The sequence below is a fragment of the Mesocricetus auratus genome, unplaced genomic scaffold (genome assembly GCF_017639785.1).
Source record: "Mesocricetus auratus isolate SY011 unplaced genomic scaffold, BCM_Maur_2.0 Super-Scaffold_100001, whole genome shotgun sequence".
In the NCBI taxonomy this organism is placed as follows: domain Eukaryota; kingdom Metazoa; phylum Chordata; class Mammalia; order Rodentia; family Cricetidae; genus Mesocricetus; species Mesocricetus auratus.
In genome coordinates this window covers 9,138,522-9,162,317 of record NW_024429187.1, presented here as the reverse complement: position 1 = coordinate 9,162,317, position 23,796 = coordinate 9,138,522, and the positions used below count along the sequence as shown (strand labels likewise).

Here is a 23,796-nt window from a genome sequence, read left to right as displayed (position 1 = left end):
TGTACAAATACACACAAATACACTTAATCAAATCTTAGAAAAAAGAAAAAGAGACCTTCCCAAACCTAAACCCTTAAAGAAATCCAAAGAATCCTTGGAGGAAAACCAAACCAAACCAAACCGCCTCTCATCAGGACAAAGCCACCTTCTCTTATGTTATGGAGGGGGCGGGACATAGTCTGAGACTTTTCATAGTCTGAGACTTGTGTTTGACGGTGCCACAGTGTCACATAAAGATACTGTTTACAAATGCCGAGCTTGCAACACTGTCCTGACTTGTTTCCACTGACCCGCAGACGCCAGCTAAGCACATTTTTGTTTGATTCCTTTCGAAGAGCATGCACGTTTATTTATCTGCGTTTTGAATTAAGCTAAATCCTCTTTAGTGTATCGTGGGGTGGGGACTGATTTGACCAGTGCTAACCAGCACCGCCATCCAGAAAGCATCCCATTTCCTTGTACTCTGGGAACAATGTATAGCGCGAACAAAAGGTTGGAGGGGAAGGAAACGTAATTGATTGTGAAGAGCGTGAACATCTGCAAAGAATGTATTCTAAAGAAAGCATCTCTGAGGGCCCCACTCAGGAGAAACAGTGTCCAGTTCCCAATGGCGGGAAGCAGCCCTGTCTGCCCCTCCTCCCAGGTTCACTCTCTAAGCACACGGGGACTGCAGTTTGGAGACAGGGAAACAGGGCAGGAGACTTCTCAAAACGAACGCTGCCCATTGGTGACAAGCTGAGGGATTTATGGGAAGTCAGAACAATGACATGGTGGTCTGCACTGTGTCATGAAGTGGGTATGACCATGGTCAGCACCATCTTCTCTGCCTCAGGTTCCTCTACTGTCACAGGAGGGCAGGACACACAGGCCTTTTAATAGTGCCGCCCAGGGAGCTGGGGTTAATACACCATTTTTTCTTTTAGAAGTCACTTGGGTCTCTGGTCACCCCCCCACACACACACCTTTTCTTCTTCTGGGGTTGGGAATTGATTAGAGGGTCTCACACATGCTGGGAAAGTACTCTGCCTCTGGGCTACATTCCAGGTCTCAGATTCCCCATTTTAGATGGAAAGAAAAAAGATTCTAGCCAGACGAGGAGGTGCACACCTCGAATTCCAACACCTGGGAAGCAGAGGCAGGCTGGCTGTCTCTCAAAGCCGGAGCTACACAGTGAAACCCTGGATGGGGCAGGGGTGGGAGAGAGGGAGGGAAAAAGAGTCTAACACAAGCAATTTAAGAACATCAACATTTATTTAACATGATAAAAAAGAAATGAGATATGAACATTTGCATTAAACTATAGTAAGCAGCCTTTATTACATTGCTCACTGTATAACATCTACACAATGAACATAATTACATCTGTACACAAACCGAGTACTGGAGCGAAAAGCCTGCCTTATTGCTGTACACATCTATTCCAATGATGTAAAAGTCCAGTACTTACAGACCTACACTTGTAATTGTTTCGCTTTTTGAGGAAAGCTAAGCAACGGTATTTGTGTGGGAGCTGACAGAGAGTGGCAGGAACAGCTGACACTGCTGCGTCTGACTGAGGAAGAATTACAGCGGAAAACGGGACATACTTCACTTAGCAGTAATAAAATGGCACATTTTAAATATATTTATATAAAATTTTTACAAATCAAGTGTCGAACAAAGCACTGCAGTAGCCAGAATGGGAAGAGAAGGGAGGAAAGAAAACAAGCCTCACAGGGAAGTACAGCTCTGCCGAAAAGCCAAAGAAAACGTAAACTCACCGAGACTCAAGCATCTAAATTTGAGAACTGCAACTAAGCAAGCTCTGGGTGGATCGCAGGAGAGAGCGCCGGTGGAGCGCGGGGGAGAGCGCCGGCGGGCTCTGAACTCATAGCAGCAAGCTGGTGGAGGACGGTGACCTCGAGACTACGGAGTGCACGTATGGGCCGTTAAAGCTATTTTGGAATAAACATTTTCCAAAGGTGATAAAATGATGCTCTGTGGCCAGACGCATCAGAACTATGAATTTCATAGATTTAAGGTATACTGTACAACATCTTCTTCCGTCGCTGAGGGTCCACAGCTTCAGCTCTGTGTGCTCTCAAGAGACGTCAGTGCAGCTGCAAATGAAGAGACGGGAAGTTACTTCCGATGTCTGCAAAGCTAATGCATGGCAGTGTCCCAAAGTAAGTAAGGCAGAGCAACGGAGGCTACAGACACAGCCTGGAAGGCCCTAACACAGAGCACACAGAAGGGCCCTTCCTTCACTTCCTCACGTCCAGGTGAGAATGTGAGACACAGAAGGCCCTTCCTTCACTTCCTCACGTCCAGGTGAGAATGTGAGCAAGGGTGACGATGCAATTACACAGCGATTCAGAGAACCGTCTCGAGTTTGTCACTGAACGGGTCAGTAGAGTAGGCCAGCTTTGCCTGATTTCACTATAATATGAACTAGTTTCCTGGGCCACACCCACAGCAGTGATTTGTGTGGATTCCTACAGTCGCCAGAAGCACAAATACAGGAAAACACGATCCACACAACGGTAAAGTGTAAGTAGTGACGGTGTCTGTGCCATGAGCTGCTTGTGTGAGGTGGCCACATCACACGAGATAAGAAAATATCTGGTGATATCCGTGCCTGGATGTAATGACCAATGCCACTTAGAATAAAAGTTAAAAGACAAAATCCAGGAACAAGTTACCAAATTGGTGAATCTCAAGCTCTAATCATCCTATGTTAGAGATGGTAATTATGTCGTAAGTTATACAGCCTGTTGCCAGGTGTTGGTGGCGCACGCCTTTAATCCCAGCACTCAGGAGGCAGAGGCAGGCGGATCTCTGTGAGTCTGAGACCAGCCTGGTCTACAGAGTTCCAGGACAGCCTCCAAAACAATACAGAGAAACCCTCTCTCTCTCGAAAAAAAAAAAAAGTCATAGCCTGTTTAGAAAGCCCAAAATTCATGTGAATGCCTTTTTGTTTTGATACAGAGCTTCATGAAACTCAGGCTGGCCTGGAACTCACCATTTAAGCAAGAATGACTTTGAATGTTTGATTCTCCTGCCTCTACCTCCCAAGGGCTGGGATTACTGGTGTGTACTACTGTGGTGGTTTGAAAGACAATACTCCCCCAAAGGGAGCAGCACTATCAGGAGGTGTGGCTTTGTTGGAGTAGGTGTGGCCTTACTGGAGGAATCGTATTACTAGGGGAGTGAGCTTCGAGGTCTCCTATGCTCAAGCTGCACTAGTTCAGTTCACTTCCTGTTGCCTATGGTTCAAGATGTAACAGCTCCTTCTCCAGCACGGTGTCTGCCTCCGTGCTGCCATGTTCCCCTCCATGATGACAATGGCCTGAACCACTGACCTGTAAGCTGACACCTCAATTAAATGCTTTCCTTTGTAAGAGCTGCCATGGTCATGGTGTCTCTTCACAGAAATAGAACACTGACTAAGACAGCCATCTTGCCTGGTTCTTTGTGGTGCTGGGAGCTGAACCCAGACTCTTCATGCCAGTTAGGTGTGTGCTCTACCAACTGAGCCACATGTCCAACTCCTTTAGACAGTTTTTGGTTTTGAGACAGGGTCTCACCATGCAGCCTTGGTCCCTTGGAACTCACTATGCAAACACCAGTCTGGCCTCAAACTCAGAGATCCACCAGTGTCTGCCTCTCAGGTGCTGGGATTAAAGCACGTATCATCATAGGGCACCTGGCCCTATGAGTGGTTCTCAGTGTCCACTCTTCACTAAGTACAGGCCATCATCCACTAGGCTGCATGCACGTGCTCACTCTTCCCTTGTCTAGGGTTACTGTCACCAGTGTCACTTAAAAGCAATCAAAAAAGTCGAATGAGTGAAAAGGCAAGACACAGATGCACTCCTGACTCTCACAAGCTTCTCAACCCATTCAGACGCTGAACTACAACCCGCACAAGCTTCTAGGCTCCACTCAGACAGCCTCAAATAAAAGTCAATCATGCATATGTTTCTGGACAAAGAGAAGAGTCACTACAAGAATGAGGGTAAAGACAGATTCCAGACAGCAGGCCCTGCTGATTTTTTGACTGTTTGTGTTACCACTTATGACTGTTGGGAATTTATGATAACTCAAAAGCTCCCAGCACTTTAAGAGGTGGCAGATGCCGAGAAAACAGAAAGGGCATACAAACTCTCACTCTAGTTTTTCAGGAAGAGAAAACCCTAAGCACAGACTTATGGGTAAAGTAGGTGCTGCCTCCATTGTTTAAGAGCAGGTCCTGGGGGTCAGTGAGATAGCAGTGCTACCACCACACCTGACAACCCAAGTTCAAATCCCAGAACCAACTCCACAAAGTTGTTCTCCGTGGCACATTCATGCGTGTCAAACACATACGTCACACGACCACAATAAAAACCACGAAAACAAAGGAAGCAGTGACTCAGAAAGTTACTCTCAGTACTTTTTTTTTTCTGAGACAGGGTTTCTCTGTATAGCTCTAGCTGTTCTCGAACTCTGTAGACCAGGCTGGCCTCAAAGTCCCAGACATCCACCTGCCTCTGTCTTGAGTGCTGTGGTAAAGGTGTGCGCCACCACCGCCCGGTAGTTATCGTCAATTCTAGAACTGGCACCTAACGGGCACGGAAAGAGCGGCCTCCAGCCATGGGATCTCAGCGCTCCACCACTGTCTGTACCCTCACCCTGCAGCATCCCTTCACCCTGAAAAGCCCAGGTCACACAGAGCTCACTCAACTAGGCGGAGGCCCAAACTAAGTGCCCACCATGGTCCTGTGAGCATGAAGTGACTACAGACGCATCCTCAGCCCTGAGCGTGGGCAGGATGCCAGCCCAGAGCACAGCTCAGGCTTTGAGGAGACTGAGTGACTGAGAAAAAGCACTCAGAATCTCTCCAAGGCTAGCTGAGAAATCTGAACTACAGTCCGGGCTTCAGATACACAGCCTGGCACTCTGGCCATGCACAGCCCTGAGTTAATTCACTCGCACTGCTGTTCCAGCAAATGGTACAACTCAAGTAACACACTCCTAAGACAAGGTACCAAAGAGAAGGAGAAGACATACTTCTGAGACTACACACACATGAAATGCGATCCTTCTGTGAGCTTTGGCGGAGTGGGCGGAGCTGGTGATGCGGAGGACTCAGGAGACGGGGACAGACTTTTCACTAAAATACACCAAGAAAATAGAAGATAAGTATACACACACAAATATACATGATATACACACATATATATATACATACATGCACAAGCTGTTTTGAACAACGCCAATTAATATTTATTGTGTGCGCATTCATGTGTGCATGCTTGTGGGGTCAGAAGACAGCTTGGAAATCCACTTCCAGTGGTCAGGCTTGGTGGCAAGTGTCTTTCTTCAGTCACCTCTCCAGTCCAGAGGCCAGAAGCTGACATCTTTAAGACACTACAGATAATTGCTACTGATGTTGGGATCTCCCCAATGCCACAGGGCTGGAAAGGGAGAGACTGTGCTGCCAAAGGCTGGGGAGGGATCAGACTTTTTCCTCCTTTTGTTTTTTGTTTTTGTTTTTTTGGAGATAGGGTTTCTCTGTGTAGACTTGGCTGTCTGGAACTCCGAAATCTGCCTGCCCCCACCTCCCAAAGCGCTGGGACTAAAGGTGTGAGCCACCACGCCCGGTCACTCTTTCCTTTTTTGCTTTGAGGCCAGTTCCCAGGTGTCTGCCAGAAATACCAAGAGATATCAAATGCAGCAGGCACTCTGTCCACACTGTACAGCGACAAGGTGCTTCTGTCGATGACACAGTGAGATTCCTGTGCTCACCGCTGTGCCATCAGCAGAAGTCACAGGTCACTGCTGGTACTCTCTGGTATCAGCCTGGCGTGACACTGAGCTCACAGAGCATAAGCAGCAAACATGTAAGAGGCCAGGTGCTGTGGTGCACACTGAGTCCCAGCACTCAGCAAGGAGAGGCAGGTGGATTTCCTGACTTCGAGGCCAGCCTGGTCTACAGAGCGAGTCCCAGGACAGCCAGGGCTACATGGAGAAACTCTGTCTTGAATGCATCCCCTACACCCCCAAAGAAGCAGTCACCACAGCAAACAGGCTAAAATGGTGCCTGACCCACTCCAACCCCTCAAAACCCTGCCAGAAAGAAGAAAAAGGGCTCAAAAAATGGGAGGAAGCTGTGGCTCAAGCTCAGGGGTGAAAACCCTGCATGGGGAGGTCAAGGTTCACCCCACGTCACACAGAACCACTAGTCAAACAGCGAGTGACAGAGGTTAGCACCCAGCCGTCCACTCTAATGTGCTAGCTATGGACGGTGGGGTACTATCCCGCTGAAGTCCCGGAGTGTGTGTGTGTGTGTGTGTGTGTGTGTGTGTGTGTGTGTGTGTGTGTGTGTGTGTGTGTGATACTATCCCGCTGAAGTCCCGGAGTGTGTGTGTGTGTGTGAGTGTGTGTGTGTGAGTGTGTGTGTGTGTGTGTGTGTGTGTGTGAGTGAGTGATGGCATTCGCCAGGCCAGAGTAAGATCATCTCCCTGTAACTTTAGGATCAGGTAACAAAGTATCAGGTTAGCCTGGCGTTGGTGGCGCACACCTTTAATCCTAGCACTCGGGAGGCAGAGGCAGGCGGATTTCTGTGAGTTCGAGGCCAGCCTGGTCTACAGAGCGAGTTCCAGGACAGCCTCCAAAGCCACAGAGAAACCCTGTCTCGAAAAACCAAAAAAAAAAAAAAAAAAAAAAAACCAAAGTATCAGGTTGTGGCTTCTAAGAATCGCCTGAGAGCAGGAAATATTTCCATGTAGGAAGGCACTGCTTAAAAAAGATTTTGTTTTAAATTATGTTGCTGGGTGTGGGTGGCAAACTCTGTTAAAACCAGCCATAGGAAGGCAGAGGCAGAGGCAGGCAGATCTCTGTGAGTTGGAGGCCAGCCTCAGCTACAGAGTGAGAAACCCTGCCTTGGAAAAAATAAACAAACAAATGTGAATGTCTGTGTAAGTGGGGGCACATGACCTCAGGCGCTCAAGGCTCAGACTCAGGCATCAGATGTGGTAGGAAACTGTGTAAGAGCAGTGTGTGGTCTTAAGCACTGAGCCGACTCTCCAGCCTTTGAGACAAGGTCGTGCTAGGTTAGCAAAGATTGGCCTTGGACTGTCGCACCGTTTGGAATACAGGAATGGCAGGAGAGTCTCCATGCCTGGCTCTTCTACAATCTTTTTAGCAATGGTTCACTGTGTCACAATTGAAGATAAAATGAAAACGAATCCTCTGAGCCCCAAGCCTGGGTGGCAGAGCCAGGACACAGGCGCCCTCCTCGGGGCAATCACACGCCGGAGGCTCATGCTAGGGCAAAGCCGCTTCCCGCAGCTAAGATGCTGCAGTGAGACCCCGGGTGGACTCCCTGTGTAGAGGCCCCCACTGAGGGAGCACGGGGTGCGCATGTACCTGTGGTTTGATTCTCTCTAGGACTCTCAGGAGGTGGTTCCAAAGCAGCAACAGTTTCCTCCTCTTCACGAAGACTCTGTGCTTCTTCAGGGTGACCTTCCGCCTGATGGTTTGTCTCCGCCTCTCCCTGAGGGCTAAAGAGAATAGACCAGCCTTAAAGCTTGCAGGACACCATCCGGTTTCTCCTTTGTTCTTCTGAGATGGGGTCTGGCTACGTGGCCTAGGCTGTTCTTGAATTCCATCCTCTTGACTCGGCTTCCCAAACGTGGAGACCACAGGTGTGCACCGCACACTAACCACACAGGTGTGCACCAGCACACTAACCACACAGGTGTGCACCAGCACACTAAGCACACAGGTGTGCACCAGCACACTAAGCACACAGGTGTGAACCGCACTAACCACACAGGTGTGCACCAGCACACTAACCACACAGGTGTGCACCGCACTAACCACACAGGTGTGCACCAGCACACTAAGCACACAGGTGTGCACCAGCACACTAAGCACACAGGTGTGCACCAGCACACTAAGCACACAGGTGTGAACCGCACTAAGCACACAGGTGTGCACCAGCACACTAACCACACAGGTGTGCACCGCACTAACCACACAGGTGTGCACCAGCACACTAACCACACAGGTGTGCACCGCACTAACCACACAGGTATGCACCAGCACACTAACCACACAGGTGTGCACCAGCACACTAACCACACAGGTGTGCACCAGCACACTAACCACACAGGTGTGCACCAGCACACTAACCACACAGGTGTGCACCAGCACACTAACCACACAGGTGTGCACCGCACTAAGCACACAGGTGTGAACTGCACTAAACACACAGGTGTGCACCAGCACACTAACCACACAGGTGTGCACCAGCACACTAACCACACAGGTGTGCACCAGCACACTAAGCACACAGGTGTGCACCAGCACACTAACCACACAGGTGTGCACCAGCACACTAAGCACACAGGTGTGCACCGCACACTAACCACACAGGTGTGAACCGCACTAAGCACACAGGTGTGCACCAGCACACTAACCACACAGGTGTGCACCAGCACACTAAGCACACAGGTGTGAACCAGCACACTAACCACACAGGTGTGCACCGCACTAACCACACAGGTGTGCACCAGCACACTAACCACACAGGAGCTGTGTGTGTGTGCACACCTGCAATCCCAGTACATGGAGGGTGGAGGCAGGGGGATCCCAAGTCCAAGGTCTCCTGATTTCACAGGGAGTGCGAGGCCAGCCTGGGCTGCCCCAGGCCCTCTCCTAACAAGCAGACACACCACTCATAAAGAAGAGATGCCACCACCTATGTTTAATAACTCTGAATGTTTTTCTCGTAATAATGCTACTTTCTTATAAAAAGACCGGAGCAAATCATCTACGAAGGCCGTGTATTCAGCCTTAGGAGTTGCCCACTCTACCACTGTCTTCTAACTACACCTCAGATGAACCCCTCACTCCCTAAACCAACATTTTTGTTTTAAATTTTCACTCTATGTATATGAGTATTTTATCTTTGTATATGTCTGCACACCACATGCATGTGCAGTACACTCAGTGCCCACAAGAGGGCATCAGATTTCCCCGGAAGAGGAGTTAAAAACAGCTGCGAGCCACCATGTACATTATGGGAATCCAACCTGAGTCCTTCATAAAGAGTGGCTGGTGCTATTAACTGTGGAGCCATCTCTCCAGCCCCTAGCATGTATGTTTAATACTTTAACACCATTATTTATCGAGTCTGTACTCCAAAACTTTCCTGAATCTCTTATAATGCTACGTTAGGATTGTTCGATTGGGATCCTGAAAGATCTGTATTCACTGTGTTGCCAGATAGCATCATTTAAAAAAAATTATTTACTTTGTTTTATGTGCACTGGTGTTTTGCCTTGGTTGTTGGGTACCCTGGGACTCTGAACAGGAATAGACAGTTGTGAGCTGCTATGTGGGTGCTGGGAATTGAACCTGGGTCCTCTGGAAGAGCAGACAGTGTTCTGAACTACTGAGCCATCTCTGCAGCCCTCACCGGATAGCATCTTAATGTGTATATGTGTGTGTGTGTGTGTGTGTGGTGCATGAATGTGCACATTTGTGTGTACATGCAGGTGTGTGGAGGTCAGGGGTAGTGGTGTCTTCCTCGGCTGCTCCCCCTTACATTTTCTGAGCCGGGGTCTCTTCAATGCACCCAGACCTCTTGCATTGACTACACTGGCTGGTGCAAGAGCTTCCGGGACTCGCTGTCTCTGCACAGCTTTCCATGGCACAGGTGTGCATCACTGCCCTAGTTTTTATGTGCATACAAGGGATCTGAACACATGTCCTTGTGTTTGTAAAGCAAACAATTAACTCATTTCTTTAGACCTGTAAGTCCACTTCGGATCCAGAAGCTAGCTTTGTTTTTGTTTTTTTTTGAGACAGGATTTCTCTGTATAACTCTGGCTGTGCTGGAACTTGCTCTGCAGACCAGGCTGGTATTAAACTCACAGAGTTCCGTCTGCCTCTGCCTCCTAGTGCTGGGATTAAAGGCATGCACCACCACCGACCAGGCATTTGTTTTGTTTTTGAGACAGGTTCCCTGTGTAACCCTGGTTGTCCTGGAACTCACTCTGTGACCAGTCTGGGCTCGAACTCAGAGATCCACCTGCCTCTGCCTCTGCCTCCTGAGTGCTGAGCACAGCTGCACCTAGCTTAGCTCCCTGTTACTAGAGAATCACACAGCGGAGCTCGGAGGTGGCTTAGCAGTATCAGCACTGGCTGATCTTGCAGAGAACATGGGGTCTGTCACAATCATCTGTTAAATCCAGTACCGGCGTTGGTGGGCACTATACATACATGGTGTCCATACATACAATTCAGGCAAAACACTCACATATAAAAATAAACAAATCATAAGAAAGAGCCCCACGGTTTTTCTGAAGAGTCGACTCCTTTCTTCTTTAGCTCTTACCTGCACGGAACATCTTCCAGTGCCTGATCTTTATGCTTTTCTGCATCCATGACTCCTTCAGAAATCATCCCATTTGGCTCAGGTGTGAAGAGCATTTCATAAAAAATACTTTCAGTTCTTTTAAGCTGCAAAGTAAGAAAAAGAGCTTTTCAGAGCATTCTTGTTATATTTCATGCCAGTAAAGGTGAAATGATCACACTGATTATACACTACCACAAATACTTGTGAATAAGTCTTCATTTAAGTATATTAAGAATATTAACATTATTTCCTGTTAGAATGCATGAAGTCATTTATACAAAGAGATGATACACTTTGCTGAGGTAGCCATCGGGTGGTATTTTTATGCACTGAATCCATCAATCAAATTAAAGAAGATTTATCATCTCACTGAGATTTAGAGCTCTCTCACTGAAAGCCCTCCTCAGCTCCCCTGGTCTCATCTTCCAAGCGCCCCACCACCCTGCCATAGCTGCCACTTCTACCTTTCTGCCAAGGTCCACCTTCTGGGGTCCAGCGTCTTCCAGTAGAACGGCTTCTGCTGCTGGGGTTTCATGGTCTGGCTTTCCGTCATTTTCTCTGTGGATGGGGTCTAGTTCCTTAACACTTTCATCCCTCCTTAGAGTCTGCCCAAAAGACAGATGACATTTTTATTCATGTACCTACCTTTTCTGGTTTTGCTTTGAGTCAGGGTCTCATTCCAGGCTGGCCCACAACTCACTACGTAGCTCAGGCTGGCCAGAATTTGTAGTGAGTCTCTTGCCTTGGCTTCATGAGAGGGTAGGATTATAGATGGATTTGCTATGTAGCCCAGGTTGGTGGGGAAACTGTGATCCTCTGCTAGTACTGCCTAGCTCTGTTTTTATTATTTATGTGTCCTGTGGAACCAGAAGAGGTGTTGGATCCTCTGGAACTGGAGTTACAGGTGGTTGTGAACTGTGTGATGTAGGTGCTGGGTACTGAACCTGGGATTTCAGGAAGAACAGCAGTTCTCTTAACCTCTGACCCATCTCTGCTGTATTCCTGCTTCCTTGTTTCTGTTTTTAAATTTCATTTATTTATATTTTATGTATGAGTGCCCACATGACAGAAGAGCCATCTTTCAAGAACTGTTTTTTTTTTTTTTTTTTGACAAGGTTTCTATGTGTAGCCCTTGACGTCCTGGAACTCAGAGATCAGAGATCCACCTGCCTTTACCCCCCCAAATGCTGGGGTTAAAAGCATATGCCACCATTACCTGGCTCAGTACTTTTTTTTGGTTTGTTTTTTTTGCTTTTTGAGACAGGGTTTCTCTGTAGCTTTGGTTTGGAGCCTGTCCTGGAACTCATTCTGCAGAGCAGACTGGCCTTGAACTCACAGAGATCTGCCTGCCTCCCTCTGCCTCCCAAGTACTGGGACTAAAGGCGTGGGCCACTAACACCCTAGCTTGTTTTGAGAAGGGTGTCATTAGTCAGTCCAGACTGTCCTCCAGCTTAACTCAACGCAAGGCATTCCCTGGATTCAGTCTCCTAAGTGCTGGGATTACTGGATTGCACTACCACACCCGGCTTTCCTCCTGTTTGGTTCCTAAAGCATCTTTACACTGGTACTGTGCACCTGTGTATGCTTTACAGATAACAGGCATTAATTGGGAAAATAAACCAGAGTTTTACAAGGAAATTTTCTAAAATAAAAAAGATCAATTAAGGGAATGTATATTTTTCTCCTTCCCTTTCTTTTAAAATCACCCATTTTACACCTTGTAAAGTGTGCCATGGTCGGCTGTCAGAGTCTAATGCCTTCGAGCAGTCTGCTCTTACTGGATGGAAGAAGAGGTGGACTAGGCAAGGGAGCCTTGCAGCCATGTCTCAGGCTCCGCACGGTGGTACACGTCACCCAGGGAGCACGGGCAATGGACAACTGACACAGATGGATGGTGACTGTCCCCACTGCTGAGGCTGACAAGTGCAAGGTGGCAGAATAAGGACAACCTTTCTTGCTACAAGATAGATTTTGTTAAGTCATGGTGCAGACAGACAGCTTGGTAGTGCTGGGGTTTAGATCCAGGGCATCCTACGGCACTCACTTGCAAGCTAATCTCAGCTGTCAACCTGACAGAGCCTAGAGGTATCTGAAGGTATCTCAGTTGAGGAACCGCCTCCATCAGACTGGCTCCTGGATCATTTTCTTCATTGCTAGCTGACACAGGAGTGTCTAGCCCACTGCAGGTAGGGCCACCCCCAGGTATTGGGGTCCTGAGTTGTACAAGACACTCTCCCTGAGCAGAAGCTAGGGAGAGCAAACCAGCAGGCACCATCTCCCATGGCTTCTTTCCTCCCTCCTTATTATAATTATTATGTATACAGTGTTCTGTCTGCATGTTGGCCTGCACACCAGAAGAGGGCACCAGTTCTTACTACACATGGTTGTGAGCCACCATGTGGTTGCTGGGAATTGAACTCAGCACCCCTGGACGAATAGTTAATGCTCTTAGCCTCTGACCATTTCTCTAGCCTGCCCCCTGCCCCCTATGGTTTATACTTCAAGGCCTTGCCCTCAATTCCTGCCATGGCTCTCCTCAATGATGGACTGCAAGCCAAGCAAACCCTTTTCCCCCGAGGTTGTCATTGGTTCTGGTGTTTACCACACTGAAAAGTCAGCTAGGACAGGGCCCGTCCTGCGTGGCATTTTTCATTTGTTGGGAACTCTGCAAGGTAACTCTCTGAGGCAAACAGGTCATGTTATATCATCAGCTTACAGCTGAAAGAGTAGAGCCGCAGTGCAACCACTAACTATGCTGGCTCCCACCCCTCCCTCTTTTGTGTTTTTGACACAGGGTTTCTCTGTGTAGCCCTGGCTGTCCTGGAACTTGCTTTGCAGACTAGGCTGGCCTTGAACTCACAGAGATCCACCTCTCTGCCCCCCCAAGTACTGGGATTAAAGGCATGACACCACTACCCATCGGCTTTCCTCTCTTGAGTTCAGGGCTATCTTCATTTTAATAAGCCACAACAGCTTATTATTGTAATAATATAAAACAGCTATCTCTATGGTAGAACTATTAAAACCTATCAAAAATCTAAGTCTATGTCTGTAAAACTCAGCTGAAGCGGTCATGATGGTGCCTGCTTGGGACCCAGCCCCTCTGCAGGCTGCAGGGTCAGATCAAGGGCACATGGACAATTATCGAGACTCTGTCTGAAAATAAACTTTTCTTTTTAAGAGTGGATGCTAGCAGAGTTTAAAATAGGGGCAACAGACAGGGGGCTCAAAGTCATTTTGAGTTATTTGGGGAGAGACTTGTGTATCCCTGCCACCCCTGACTAAAAACAAGGGAAAACATAAAGAGGGTAGGTGGGGTGGCTTATGCCTGTAACCCTAACACTTGGGAGCAGAGGGAGGAGGACTGCTAAAGCTTGGAGTCCAGCCTGGGCTACATAGGGTTCCAAGACAGTCACAGTTACACATCTCAGTCTCAATGCAAATACCAGGGATCAAAGAGAAACTAGCCAGAAATGGCTCAGTGGGTACGGGAGCTAGCTGCCAAGCCTGACAGCCCGAGTTCAGTCCCTGCAGCCCAGCTGGAGAGAGACAACCAACTCCTGCAGGTTGTCCTCTCCGTGTGTGCTGTGGTATGCACACCCACACAGATACACACATGCACAAATAAATAAAGGTGAGTGGTATGGAATAATCTTCATACGCTGTAAACAAGTGTCTTTGCCGGCACCTTCTGATTGGTTTACTGAAGAGCTAAGTGGTCAATAGCTAGACAGGAAGAGGTAAGGTGGGACTTCTGGGAGAGAGAGAGAGGGGGGGGGGGAGGGAGGGAGGGAGGGAAGGAGACAGACAGACAGAGACAGAGACAGAGATGTGAATCTAGCTGAGGGAGAGTCACCATACGACACAGAGAGGAAACAGGAAGTACAAGAGGGAAGAGAGGTGAGAAGCCATGGGAGAGAACACAGCTTAATAGAAATGGGTTACTTTACGTTGTAAGACTAGACGGACAAGCTAAGCTATGGGCCGAGCTTTCATAATTAACAGTAAGTCTCTGTCATCTTTTGTGAGCTGATGGCTCAAAGATAAATCTGCCACCAGCTTTTCCTATGACCTTAGCCAGGTCCTGTGATAAAAGTTTGTAATCTTGGCTAGAGGGGAGATAAGGGCCTACTTAGACTACAGAATGAGTTCAAGGGATGTAGTTTCCTGATGACTACTTAATTAGCCAGAACAACAGGAAAATGGCCAGTGTGCCTCTGTTACTGCCAGGCTGGCTCCTTCCTTTGCAGCAGACTAAGTAAGTCGTTTTTCTTAATGAACAACTAGAAAGGACGAATATATAAGAATAACCAGAAGCAATTCGATCAGAAGTCAGCATACCTGAGTAACCCTCAAAGGGTTATCCCTCACACTCGAAGGACTTTGGAAGGGGGACTGGTCTGAAGCACTGATGACATTCAGCCCCCTCTTCTTCTCCCTCAGGCAGGCCTGCTGGTGTCTCCGTATTCTCTCCATTTGCTCTTCCACGGTCATCCTAGGCCGAGTACTTTCAGCCAGACAGAGCTGCTCCACTGCACTTCTAGGTCTTTCCTTAAGACAAAAATAAGTCTGTGAATGCACACATCATGCACACACGCATAGATAACGCTCATGCATACACACACTCACACACTCAACACTCACACATGCACGCACACACTCACTTACACACTTACGTACACACTCACTCACTCACTCACGCAGGCACTCACACACTCACACAGGCACTCACACACTCACTCACTCATGCATGCACGCAGGCACTCACGCACTCACTCACCCACGCACGCATGCAGGAGATGTCCTTCAGTTGGTACAGTGCTTGCACAGCACGTGTTAGGCCATGAATTGGATTCCCTGTTCCTAAACCCAGCCCAGTGATGGGAAGACTCAGAAGGAGCAAGTCATCCTCTGCTTCTCAGACCTCAAAGCAAGACTGGCTTATAGGAGAAGCCATCTCAAAAACAAACACTTCTGAAAAACATCATGAAGGAAAGATTTTTATCTGTACAGTTACTTATTTTTACTTTCAGAAGTCAGAAGTGGAAGCCGGGCGTTGGTGGCGCACGCCTTTAATCCCAGCACTCGGGAGGCAGAGGCAGGAGGATCTCTGTGAGTTCGAGGCCAGCCTGGTCTACAGAGCGAGTTCCAGGACAGCCTCCAAAGCCACAGAGAAACCCTGTCTCGAAAAACCAAAAAAAAAAAAAAAGAAGTCAGAAGTGGAGATGTGAATGTTCATAGGGGACATCAGAGGGCACCTTAAGTGACTGCCTGGTCCTGACATGGGCAGTGACGGAGGGAATGAGACGGGGGCTACGAATACAGAAACAGATAGAAGAACGCAGACAGGGTCCTGCTGTCTTGGTTTAAAATTAAAAGACACGGTTGAGGCATATCATCCAGCACTCGGGAGTCTGAGGCCAGCCTCACTCAGCTACCTGAGATATAGGAAACCAAAAGAAAACCAGCAGCAACAAACAGCAGGATTGGGACACGGCCTGTGGCAGTGCTGGCCTCGCTGCACAGGCCCAGGGCTCGGGTCTCAGCACTGCACAAATCACCTCACCCCACTGTAACCCACAGCTGAGACACCCACAGGGCGACTATCCTAGAGCCTAAGCTCAGCCATCGCCGTCTTTCCCTCTGAGTGCTTCCATCTCTCAACCCGCAAGCTCCAAATTGACAAACCATTTTACTAACCCCACTGAACCTGGGCGGTGGTGGAATCCCAGCACATGGGAGGTAGAAACAGGTGGATCTCTGAGTTTGGGGCCAGCCTGGTCTATAGAACTAGTTCCAGGTCAGCCAGGGCTACACAGAGAAACCCTGTCATAAAAAAAAAGAAAAACAAAAACCATAAAAAACTCCAAAACATAAAACTATCTTATTAAACTCCAATGCTACTTTGAAAAGATGGTTCTATGGCGGAGAGGTGGTGCCTGATGTGTGAGCATCTGTGCAAGCATGAGGACCGAGTCTGGATCTCTGGCCTCTACATGCATGCAAGCACGCACACACGTTTATACCCAACACACACACACACACACACTCACACACACACACACACACACACACACGTACAGAAAGCAGAAGCAGGAGTGTTTTACATTTGAGGCACCCTAAAATATTTATAGTTGACAATGAAACTACAGAAATACTACCTCTAACCCTGTATTTCAGCACCACGGCCACCACATTAATACTGATGCATAGCTGTTAGTTTTCTCTCACAATTCTTTCTATTTTAGGGGAGGGGATTTTGAGACAGGGTCTTAGGTAGTCCAGGCTGGCCTCAAACTCAAGGCACACTGCCGACTCCCGAGAAGGTAGGATTACAAGCAGGTACCACCATGCTTGCGTTATGTTTTTTGTTTTTTTTTTAAGGACAGGGTCTCACTGTATAGCCACCCTGTGGACTAAGACTTATGCTGGGGCTGGTGGGCTGTGCCCTGAGGTGCTGACGTTCTAACTGTGGAGAAATCTAAGGAGGGCGATGTTTCTAACAGAGGTCTGCAAACGGACAGCTTGCAGCAGCAGGACAGAGCCTGGTGCTCATCTCTGTACCGTTCTTAGCTCCACCTTCTTCGTCTTCCTCAAGGTCACGTAGGAAGCTATTGTCGAGGACTCGGGCGTGGGCGACTTCGTTCTCACAGGAACTCCAACGGGAAAGTGGGAACCTGAAAGAGAAGGCAGTGTAAGCCCCACAGAGCCCTTGTCACACGGCACGGTGTCCTTCTGAAGCACTTCACTAGGCTTTTGTGGTTTATGGGTTTCTGCTGGGTTGGGACTGCGTCTAATCCACAAACAGAGCTCTGCCTGACACCAGACCACACCAGCTCCGGGTGCACAATCGGACAGATCTGCCACTTGCAAAGGCTGGGGCTGGAGAGCTGGCCCAGCAGCGAAGAGTGTGTGCTGTTGCTATGGAGGACTAGAGTTTGGTTCTCAGCCTTGAGCCAGGCAGCTCATAACCGCCGGCATGGACAGCTGTAAGGGACGCCACCTCTTATTTTGATCTCCGAGGGCACCCACGTGTATGAGACATACATTCATGAAAACATAAAGAAAAATACATCCTAAAAATATTAATTCATTATACTTTTAACTGTGCGTGTCTGTGTGAGTTCAGGTGAGTTTCATGGAGACCAGAGGCATCAGATCCCTTGCCTCTGAAGTTATGGGTGATGGCGAGTTGCTTGGCATGGGTGCTGGGAACCAAACTCAGGTTCTCTGACAGAGCAGTAACCTGAATGTGTGTTCCTCCATGTGTGTCACATACGTGTGGTCCAGAATAAAGGAATCTTAATGTGGGAACGAGAGATGTGTTTGTTGCCAACAGCACTGTAACTGGGGTTTATTCTAGGAATGTAAGTGGGATGATTAGCATCATCCCTGCACGTGTATCAGATGGCTCACAACCACCTGTAACTCCAGTTCCAGAGGAATCTGATTCCCCTGGGCTCCGGGGACGCCTGGATCACACATGGGAATAAGCTCAGTAAAGTACCTGCCAAGCCTGCCTGAGGTCCCATCCAGTACTGCCAGATCCAAACAAGAGCAAAATAAAACGAAGCGTAATTCATCCTAGCATTTCCAATCCACACGAAGGCCAGCCTGGCGCAGACCTGGTGCAATGTGAATTTGAGCCCATTCCAGGGGCTGGAAAGGTGAGGCAGTCCCCAGGAAGAGGACAGGGAGCAAGAGAAGCTGAGGACGACAAGGCAGTGAGGTGTTCAAGACCAAAGCCAAGCACCTTAGTGACAATTCTAGTGTGTCTGTCTCTGCAAGTGTGAAAACCAACCGCATCTGAGGGAAAACCACAGGGCTGCAAAGTCCACATGCAGATCATGCAGAGGCCACCCACAGGTGCTGTCCTGCAGACAGCAGCAGCCGTGCGACCCATCCCCCAGCACCTTGCCCAGGCTGCTGAACTCCTGGGCTGTGGAGGCCAGGACGCAGGGCCTCCCCTCCTGTCTCAAGGTCAGATGCCCGTTCAGCACTCACTAACCCGCACACTCAGGGGTCGCCAGCAGCTGCTTCTACCCTATTCCAGCTTCCGCCACCGCTGCAGAGCGGCAGTGAGACCTGACTACCGGGAACATCTCTCTCTCAGCCCCTGTCCACAGCAAACTCTGCAGAACTCTAACCCGCCTACTGTTTCCTTATCAACAGACAGGGATCTCAAAGTGGTGACAAAGCAAAGGTTTGAGGGTTTGCAGAAAAAAGCCATCACTCTCCCTGCGGCAAAATAAATGCCTGCAGCAGAAAAAGAGGGGGTGGCCAGCTCCATTTGAATCCCAGGCCACCTGGGCTAGACTGAAACTCTATGTCAAAGAAAAGGAGGGGCAGGAGGGCACATAGTTCAGGATAAAAGTGCTTGCTGTGCAAACCTGGTGACCTGACCTCAATCCCTGGAACCCACAGAGAAGTTGAAGGAATGAACTGATTCTACAAAGTTGTCCTGTGACCTCCACAAGAGGTACACATGCCGGATGCCATGTGCACAGCTGTAATCTCAGCACTTCTGTGCAGAGATGAGGGGCCAACGCAAGGGAATTCCCCAGACACTCCCGGACCAATGAGCCTTGCACACACAGCAGAAAAAACAAACAAACAGACAAAGAAACAAAGAGAAAACCAAGAGACTTTGTCCCTAAAGTGAGGATCAGCATCCAAGGTTGTTCTCTGACCTTCAGACACAAGCCTTGACATGCATGCACGGATGCACACAACAGAAAACATTAAAACAAAAGAAAGAAAAACTGTGTGTTATAATGCAGTTTGATACTTCTGATTTCCTTCATGCAAAAGCCCATCAAACGTCTTCAAATGAGACCAGAGTTTGGTGAAGATCCGGAGTGGAACAGTCTTGCATAGCACGCCTGATATCCTGGATTCCAGCCCCAGCACTGGGGGGGAGGGGGGGAGGAAGAGCGAAAGGGTACTTTTGTGATATGTCTACATGCGCATGAGCCGCCCTCCTAAGCAGCAGCTGGTAAAAGCAAAAACTGCAACCGCAGGGCCATGATTATTGGCCTGAGAATGAAGACTCAGGCAGAGGTACGACATCCTGCGTAGAAAGTCTCCAACACCACCACCTAAATCTAAATGTGGTCATAGGCTCTCTGGTAAAGAACTATGCATGGCATATGGCCGCCCTCCCTGTAAGAAGCAATCCTAATGGCCTGTCAATCAGCTGGACAAGACAAAGTTGTTTGCTGTGGCTTGAGTGTGCACGTACACACGCACATGCGTGCACACACACATGTGCACTTGCCAGTGCTCTTGGAGGCCAGAAGAGGATGTTGGAATCTCCTGGAGCTGGAATTACAGGTGGTTGTGAGTTGCTTGATGTGGGTGCTGGGTACCGAACTCAGGTCCTCTGGAGAACAGCAAGCACTCTTAATCACTGAGCCATTACAACATGCCCAATAGTGACTCTTTTGCCTAAACGTTTCTGGTTCTTCTTACTTTATTTCAATTTCTTTAGAAATACATCTTTTTAGACTTATTGATTTAATGTATATGTTTGTATGTGTACCATGTGTGTGCCTGGCACCATTAGAAGTCTGAAGAGAGTTTGAATCCCCTGGAACTGGAGTTACAGATGGTGTGAGTATAGTGATCTATTATTCATGATTTATTAAAGCTTGACTTAATATATTACTACACGTGAGCTGCCATGTAGGTGTTGAGAGTTGAACCCAGATCTTCAACACCTATGAGTGCTCTTAAGCACTGAGCAAATTCTCTGTCCCCTTTACTTTTTTGAGACAAAGTCATGCTAAGTAGCCCTAGTTGGTCACAAACTCATAGCAATCCTCCTGTAGGTGTGTGTTAGCATGTCTGGGTCAAAGCATGTCTTTCTTTCTTTCCTTCCTCCCTTCCCTCCCTCCCTCCATCCCTCTTTCCCTCCTTCTCCAAGACAGGGTCGAGGCTGACCTCGAGTTCACCACGTAGACCACACTGACCTCTAACTCACACAGGCTCAAAACATGTTTTAATTGGGAAACAGAGATCCCAAAGATTTCGGATGTGAGAGTGTGGACTAATGTACTGGGCACAAACGTACACCACAGTATCTGAGAACAAAGTAACACAGAGGGCGATACAAAACGGAACACTGTATCTGAGAACAAAGTAACCCAGAGGGCGATACAATAGGGAACACTGTATCTGAGAACAAAGTAACACAGAGGGCGATACAATATAGAACACTGTATCTGAGAACAAAGTAACACAGAGGGCGATACAATACGGAACACTGACCTTTGACAACTGGAGCTTCCGTCTCAGAAGCCGGTTCCGACTTTTCTTCTCCGTTAGATTCATCAACTTCTGCCACTGTGGTCAACTCTGGTTCACTCTTGTACAGTCTATAATCTGGACCCTTGAATGGAAGACATGTGATTGCAACAACAAAAGCTACACGTTCCCTGTGCACTGTGCACCTCAACTAGGAAGGAGGCTCACTGCTAGCAGCCTAGCATGTGCAAGGTCCTGGGTCCAACTGTGATAATATATATAACACATATACGTTACATGAAAACTCAGTAGGAGGAATAATTCAAAGTTTATTTTTTCCTCTTAGGAAGATTTTTAGTTAATAAAATTTCCTATTTTGAATTTCAGAGTATTCCCAGGGACAAAGTCTGTTTTCTTCTGTGCACAGGGATTGAACCAAGGGCCTTGCACTCTAAAGACTTATTTATTTTACGTATATTAGTGCTTTGGCTGCATGATTCTAGGAACACCATGGAAATGCGCTGGATTCCTGGAACTGCCATTCTAGGTGTTGTGCATCGCTGTGTGGGTACAGAGAACCAAACCTGGGGTCATCTGTAGGGCAGCAGGTGTTCTTAACCCTGAGCCAACCTAGTTCCTGCATGGACTTTATTACCAAAGACATCCTTTGGAGGCCAGTCTCATAGAGACAAGGTTGGTGGGTTTGGTCATTACTCTCCTGCACCTGTCTCTCTGAGAGAGGCGATGACAGATAGGTGCCAGCATCCCTGGCCTAAAGCCACATTTTTACCATGGTCAAGCTAAGGTCTAAAAATAATCATACAATCATACGTTTTCATTTAGGAGTAAGTCTCAGTAAGGTTTATCCCAAACTAAAGTCCTGGCAGAGAATACTTTGTATTTCTCACAATTATCTAAGTTCCATTTTTCTTGTTTTTCCTTTGGAGACGGGGGTCTTGCTGAGGCTGGACTTGATCTCACAGTTTAGCTCACAGAAGCCCTCGTTTTCAATCCCAGCGAGCCCTGCTCTTTGCTACATCCTTGCATGGTTTCCTGCACTGCCCACGCCCCACTCGCGCTGCTATTTTTCTGATCTGAACGCTCTGTTCGCCCCCAACACTCTGAAGTGGCAAGTTTAAACTATGGGCTGATCAGAATGTGCAAAGTAACCAATTTATGAATAATGAAATATTAAAATTATGAGAATATGAAAAAGCAGAATGATAAAATGTCAACTGGAAAAACAAAGGGTAATGCTATATGCAAACGAAAAAGCACGAGCTCAAAAAATGGAGTTATAGCAAAAACAAGCTGGAGTATGAAATAAACTAATCTTCAAAAGTGAGTGGGTATGGAAAGTCACTTTGTGGCTGGCCCAGCCACTTACACAGTGAGATCCATTTCTTGGATATCCTTGAACTTGATGCATCTTCTTTTCTTCAGGCAGATGCACGGGGCCCCTGCTATAACAGAGCAAGGAGCTGCTATCACTGGGCAGAGGGGGGATTATGGGAGGCTGCTCTGTAAAGTCATAAGACCGAGGAAGTGGAGGCCGAGGTGGGACTACTTCCTCTTCCTAAAGATTGTAGAATAGTCACCTTATTTAGACAAGCAGATTGGATTAAGCATTTCTAAACTGTTTTCATTAACTTAAAGTTACTTTAACATAATTAAAGGGACACTGCCAAGCCAAAAGTCTCACATTGAAACACCAAAGCAATTTTACATGGTAGAAAATAATGGGGTTTTAAGTCCTTTCTCCTACACTTACAGGGTAGCTTTACCCACCCAGACAAATTGCTATGAAATTACTGTACTTCACTGCAACATCAGGAGGAAAAAAGCTGGCTAAAAAAAAAAATCTTACTATTATATATTTTTGATGATTTTGAGAGAAAAAAAAAAGAAAAGAATTTCTTTTTGACTCTTTAAACAACACTCAAGACCAGACTTTTTTCGGTTAGGTTGACAGTATCTCTTTGTTGTTATAATTTCTCTATGGCATGCATGACCAAGCCAACTTTATCTACCAACCATCACATAAACGTCATCAAATATAAGAAGCCATGATAGATATTCACATTACTCAGAAAAGGCACAATGATGTTAAAGCTCTAATAGATGAAAAGCAGTCACTAATTTGATTTTTGCATTTAAGGAAGAAAAATCATGTTACAAATTACTACGACACCAAAATACTAAGTCAGTAACATTTCAAGATTAACATGACCTAAATATACTTAGAAGACGTTTCTATTTTTTTCTTCTTCTTCTTCCTGAGACAGAGTCATGCTACACAGCCCAGGCTGGCCGCAAATAAGCCATCCTCCTGCCTCAACCTCCCGAGTACTAGGGTTACAGGTATGCACCACCACCCCAGGCAGGCTAAAAAATATTTATTTCTTGAATAGAGAAGACTTAAACTGTTTTAATTTCACTTGTTAACATTTACAGCCAGCAAGAAAAACAAACCAAACTTACCTCGCTTCTGTACTTAACCGCTGAGAAAGGCTTTGATCCTGCCAGACCTACTGGAGAAATTAGAAAACGTAACTACTTACACTCAGAACACCTTTCTAAACCCACAAGAACAATCATCTCGGGTGGCTTACTTTGTTTGAAAATGTTAACTCAAATGTATTTATTTTGTGTGCGTGTGTGCACACGTGTGTCAGGATGCACCTGCGGAAGTCAGAGGACGACTTTCGGAAGTGGGCTCTGTCCCTTCGCCCCGCCTCCAGGCCTGGCAGCCAGTGTCCTTACCTGCTGCACCACCTCACCGGCCTGGCTTCACTTACTTATGTGAGGTCTTCACATTCTTGCCCCTGTCCCCCAGGGTTTTGCTACTGAGCGTAAGCTTACCTGCCACTAACTTAGGCTGGCCTCAAACTCAATGCAATACCCTGACCTCAGCTTCCCTGGGGCTAGGATTATGGATGTTAGCCTTCAATTTCTTTCGTTTCTTTTTTCCTTTTTGGTTTTTAGACACAGGGTTTCTCTGTAGCACTAGCTGTCCAGGAACTTTCTCTTTGTCGACCAGGCTGGCTTCAAATCCACAGAGATCTGCCTGCTTATGCCTCCTGGGTGCTGGGATTAAAGGTGTGTACTGCCAACACCTGCTCTAAACATTAATGGTAAGAAATGGTATGTGGGGCTGGAGA

The 23,796-nt window shown here is 47.5% G+C and overlaps 1 protein-coding gene across 37 annotated transcripts in view; it reads right to left on the bottom strand.

Annotated features, from left to right (window-relative positions):
- Window positions 1-1,232: 1,232 nt before the first annotated feature.
- The window catches only part of Plekha5 (pleckstrin homology domain containing A5), a 172,107-nt gene continuing 149,543 nt past the window's right edge, over window positions 1,233-23,796 (bottom strand). For 12 of the 37 annotated variants that reach the window (XM_040743463.1, XM_040743467.1, XM_040743472.1 and 9 more), the window contains 10 exons: window positions 23,117-23,166; window positions 22,023-22,211; window positions 20,660-20,780; window positions 16,955-17,067; window positions 14,732-14,941; window positions 10,855-10,995; window positions 10,370-10,494; window positions 7,393-7,526; window positions 5,032-5,134; window positions 1,233-2,099 (listed from right to left, as the gene is read on the bottom strand). In XM_040743463.1, coding sequence (XP_040599397.1) covers window positions 5,040-5,134; window positions 7,393-7,526; window positions 10,370-10,494; window positions 10,855-10,995; window positions 14,732-14,941; window positions 16,955-17,067; window positions 20,660-20,780; window positions 22,023-22,211; window positions 23,117-23,166 — 1,178 coding nt within the window. In that variant the 3' untranslated portion in view covers window positions 1,233-2,099; window positions 5,032-5,039. Of the gene's footprint in view, window positions 2,100-5,031; window positions 5,135-7,392; window positions 7,527-10,369; window positions 10,495-10,854; window positions 10,996-14,731; window positions 14,942-16,954; window positions 17,068-20,659; window positions 20,781-22,022; window positions 22,212-23,116; window positions 23,167-23,796 lie in introns of those variants that run through there. The other 25 variants (XM_040743476.1, XM_040743478.1, XM_040743486.1 and 22 more) reach the window with 10 other exon arrangements.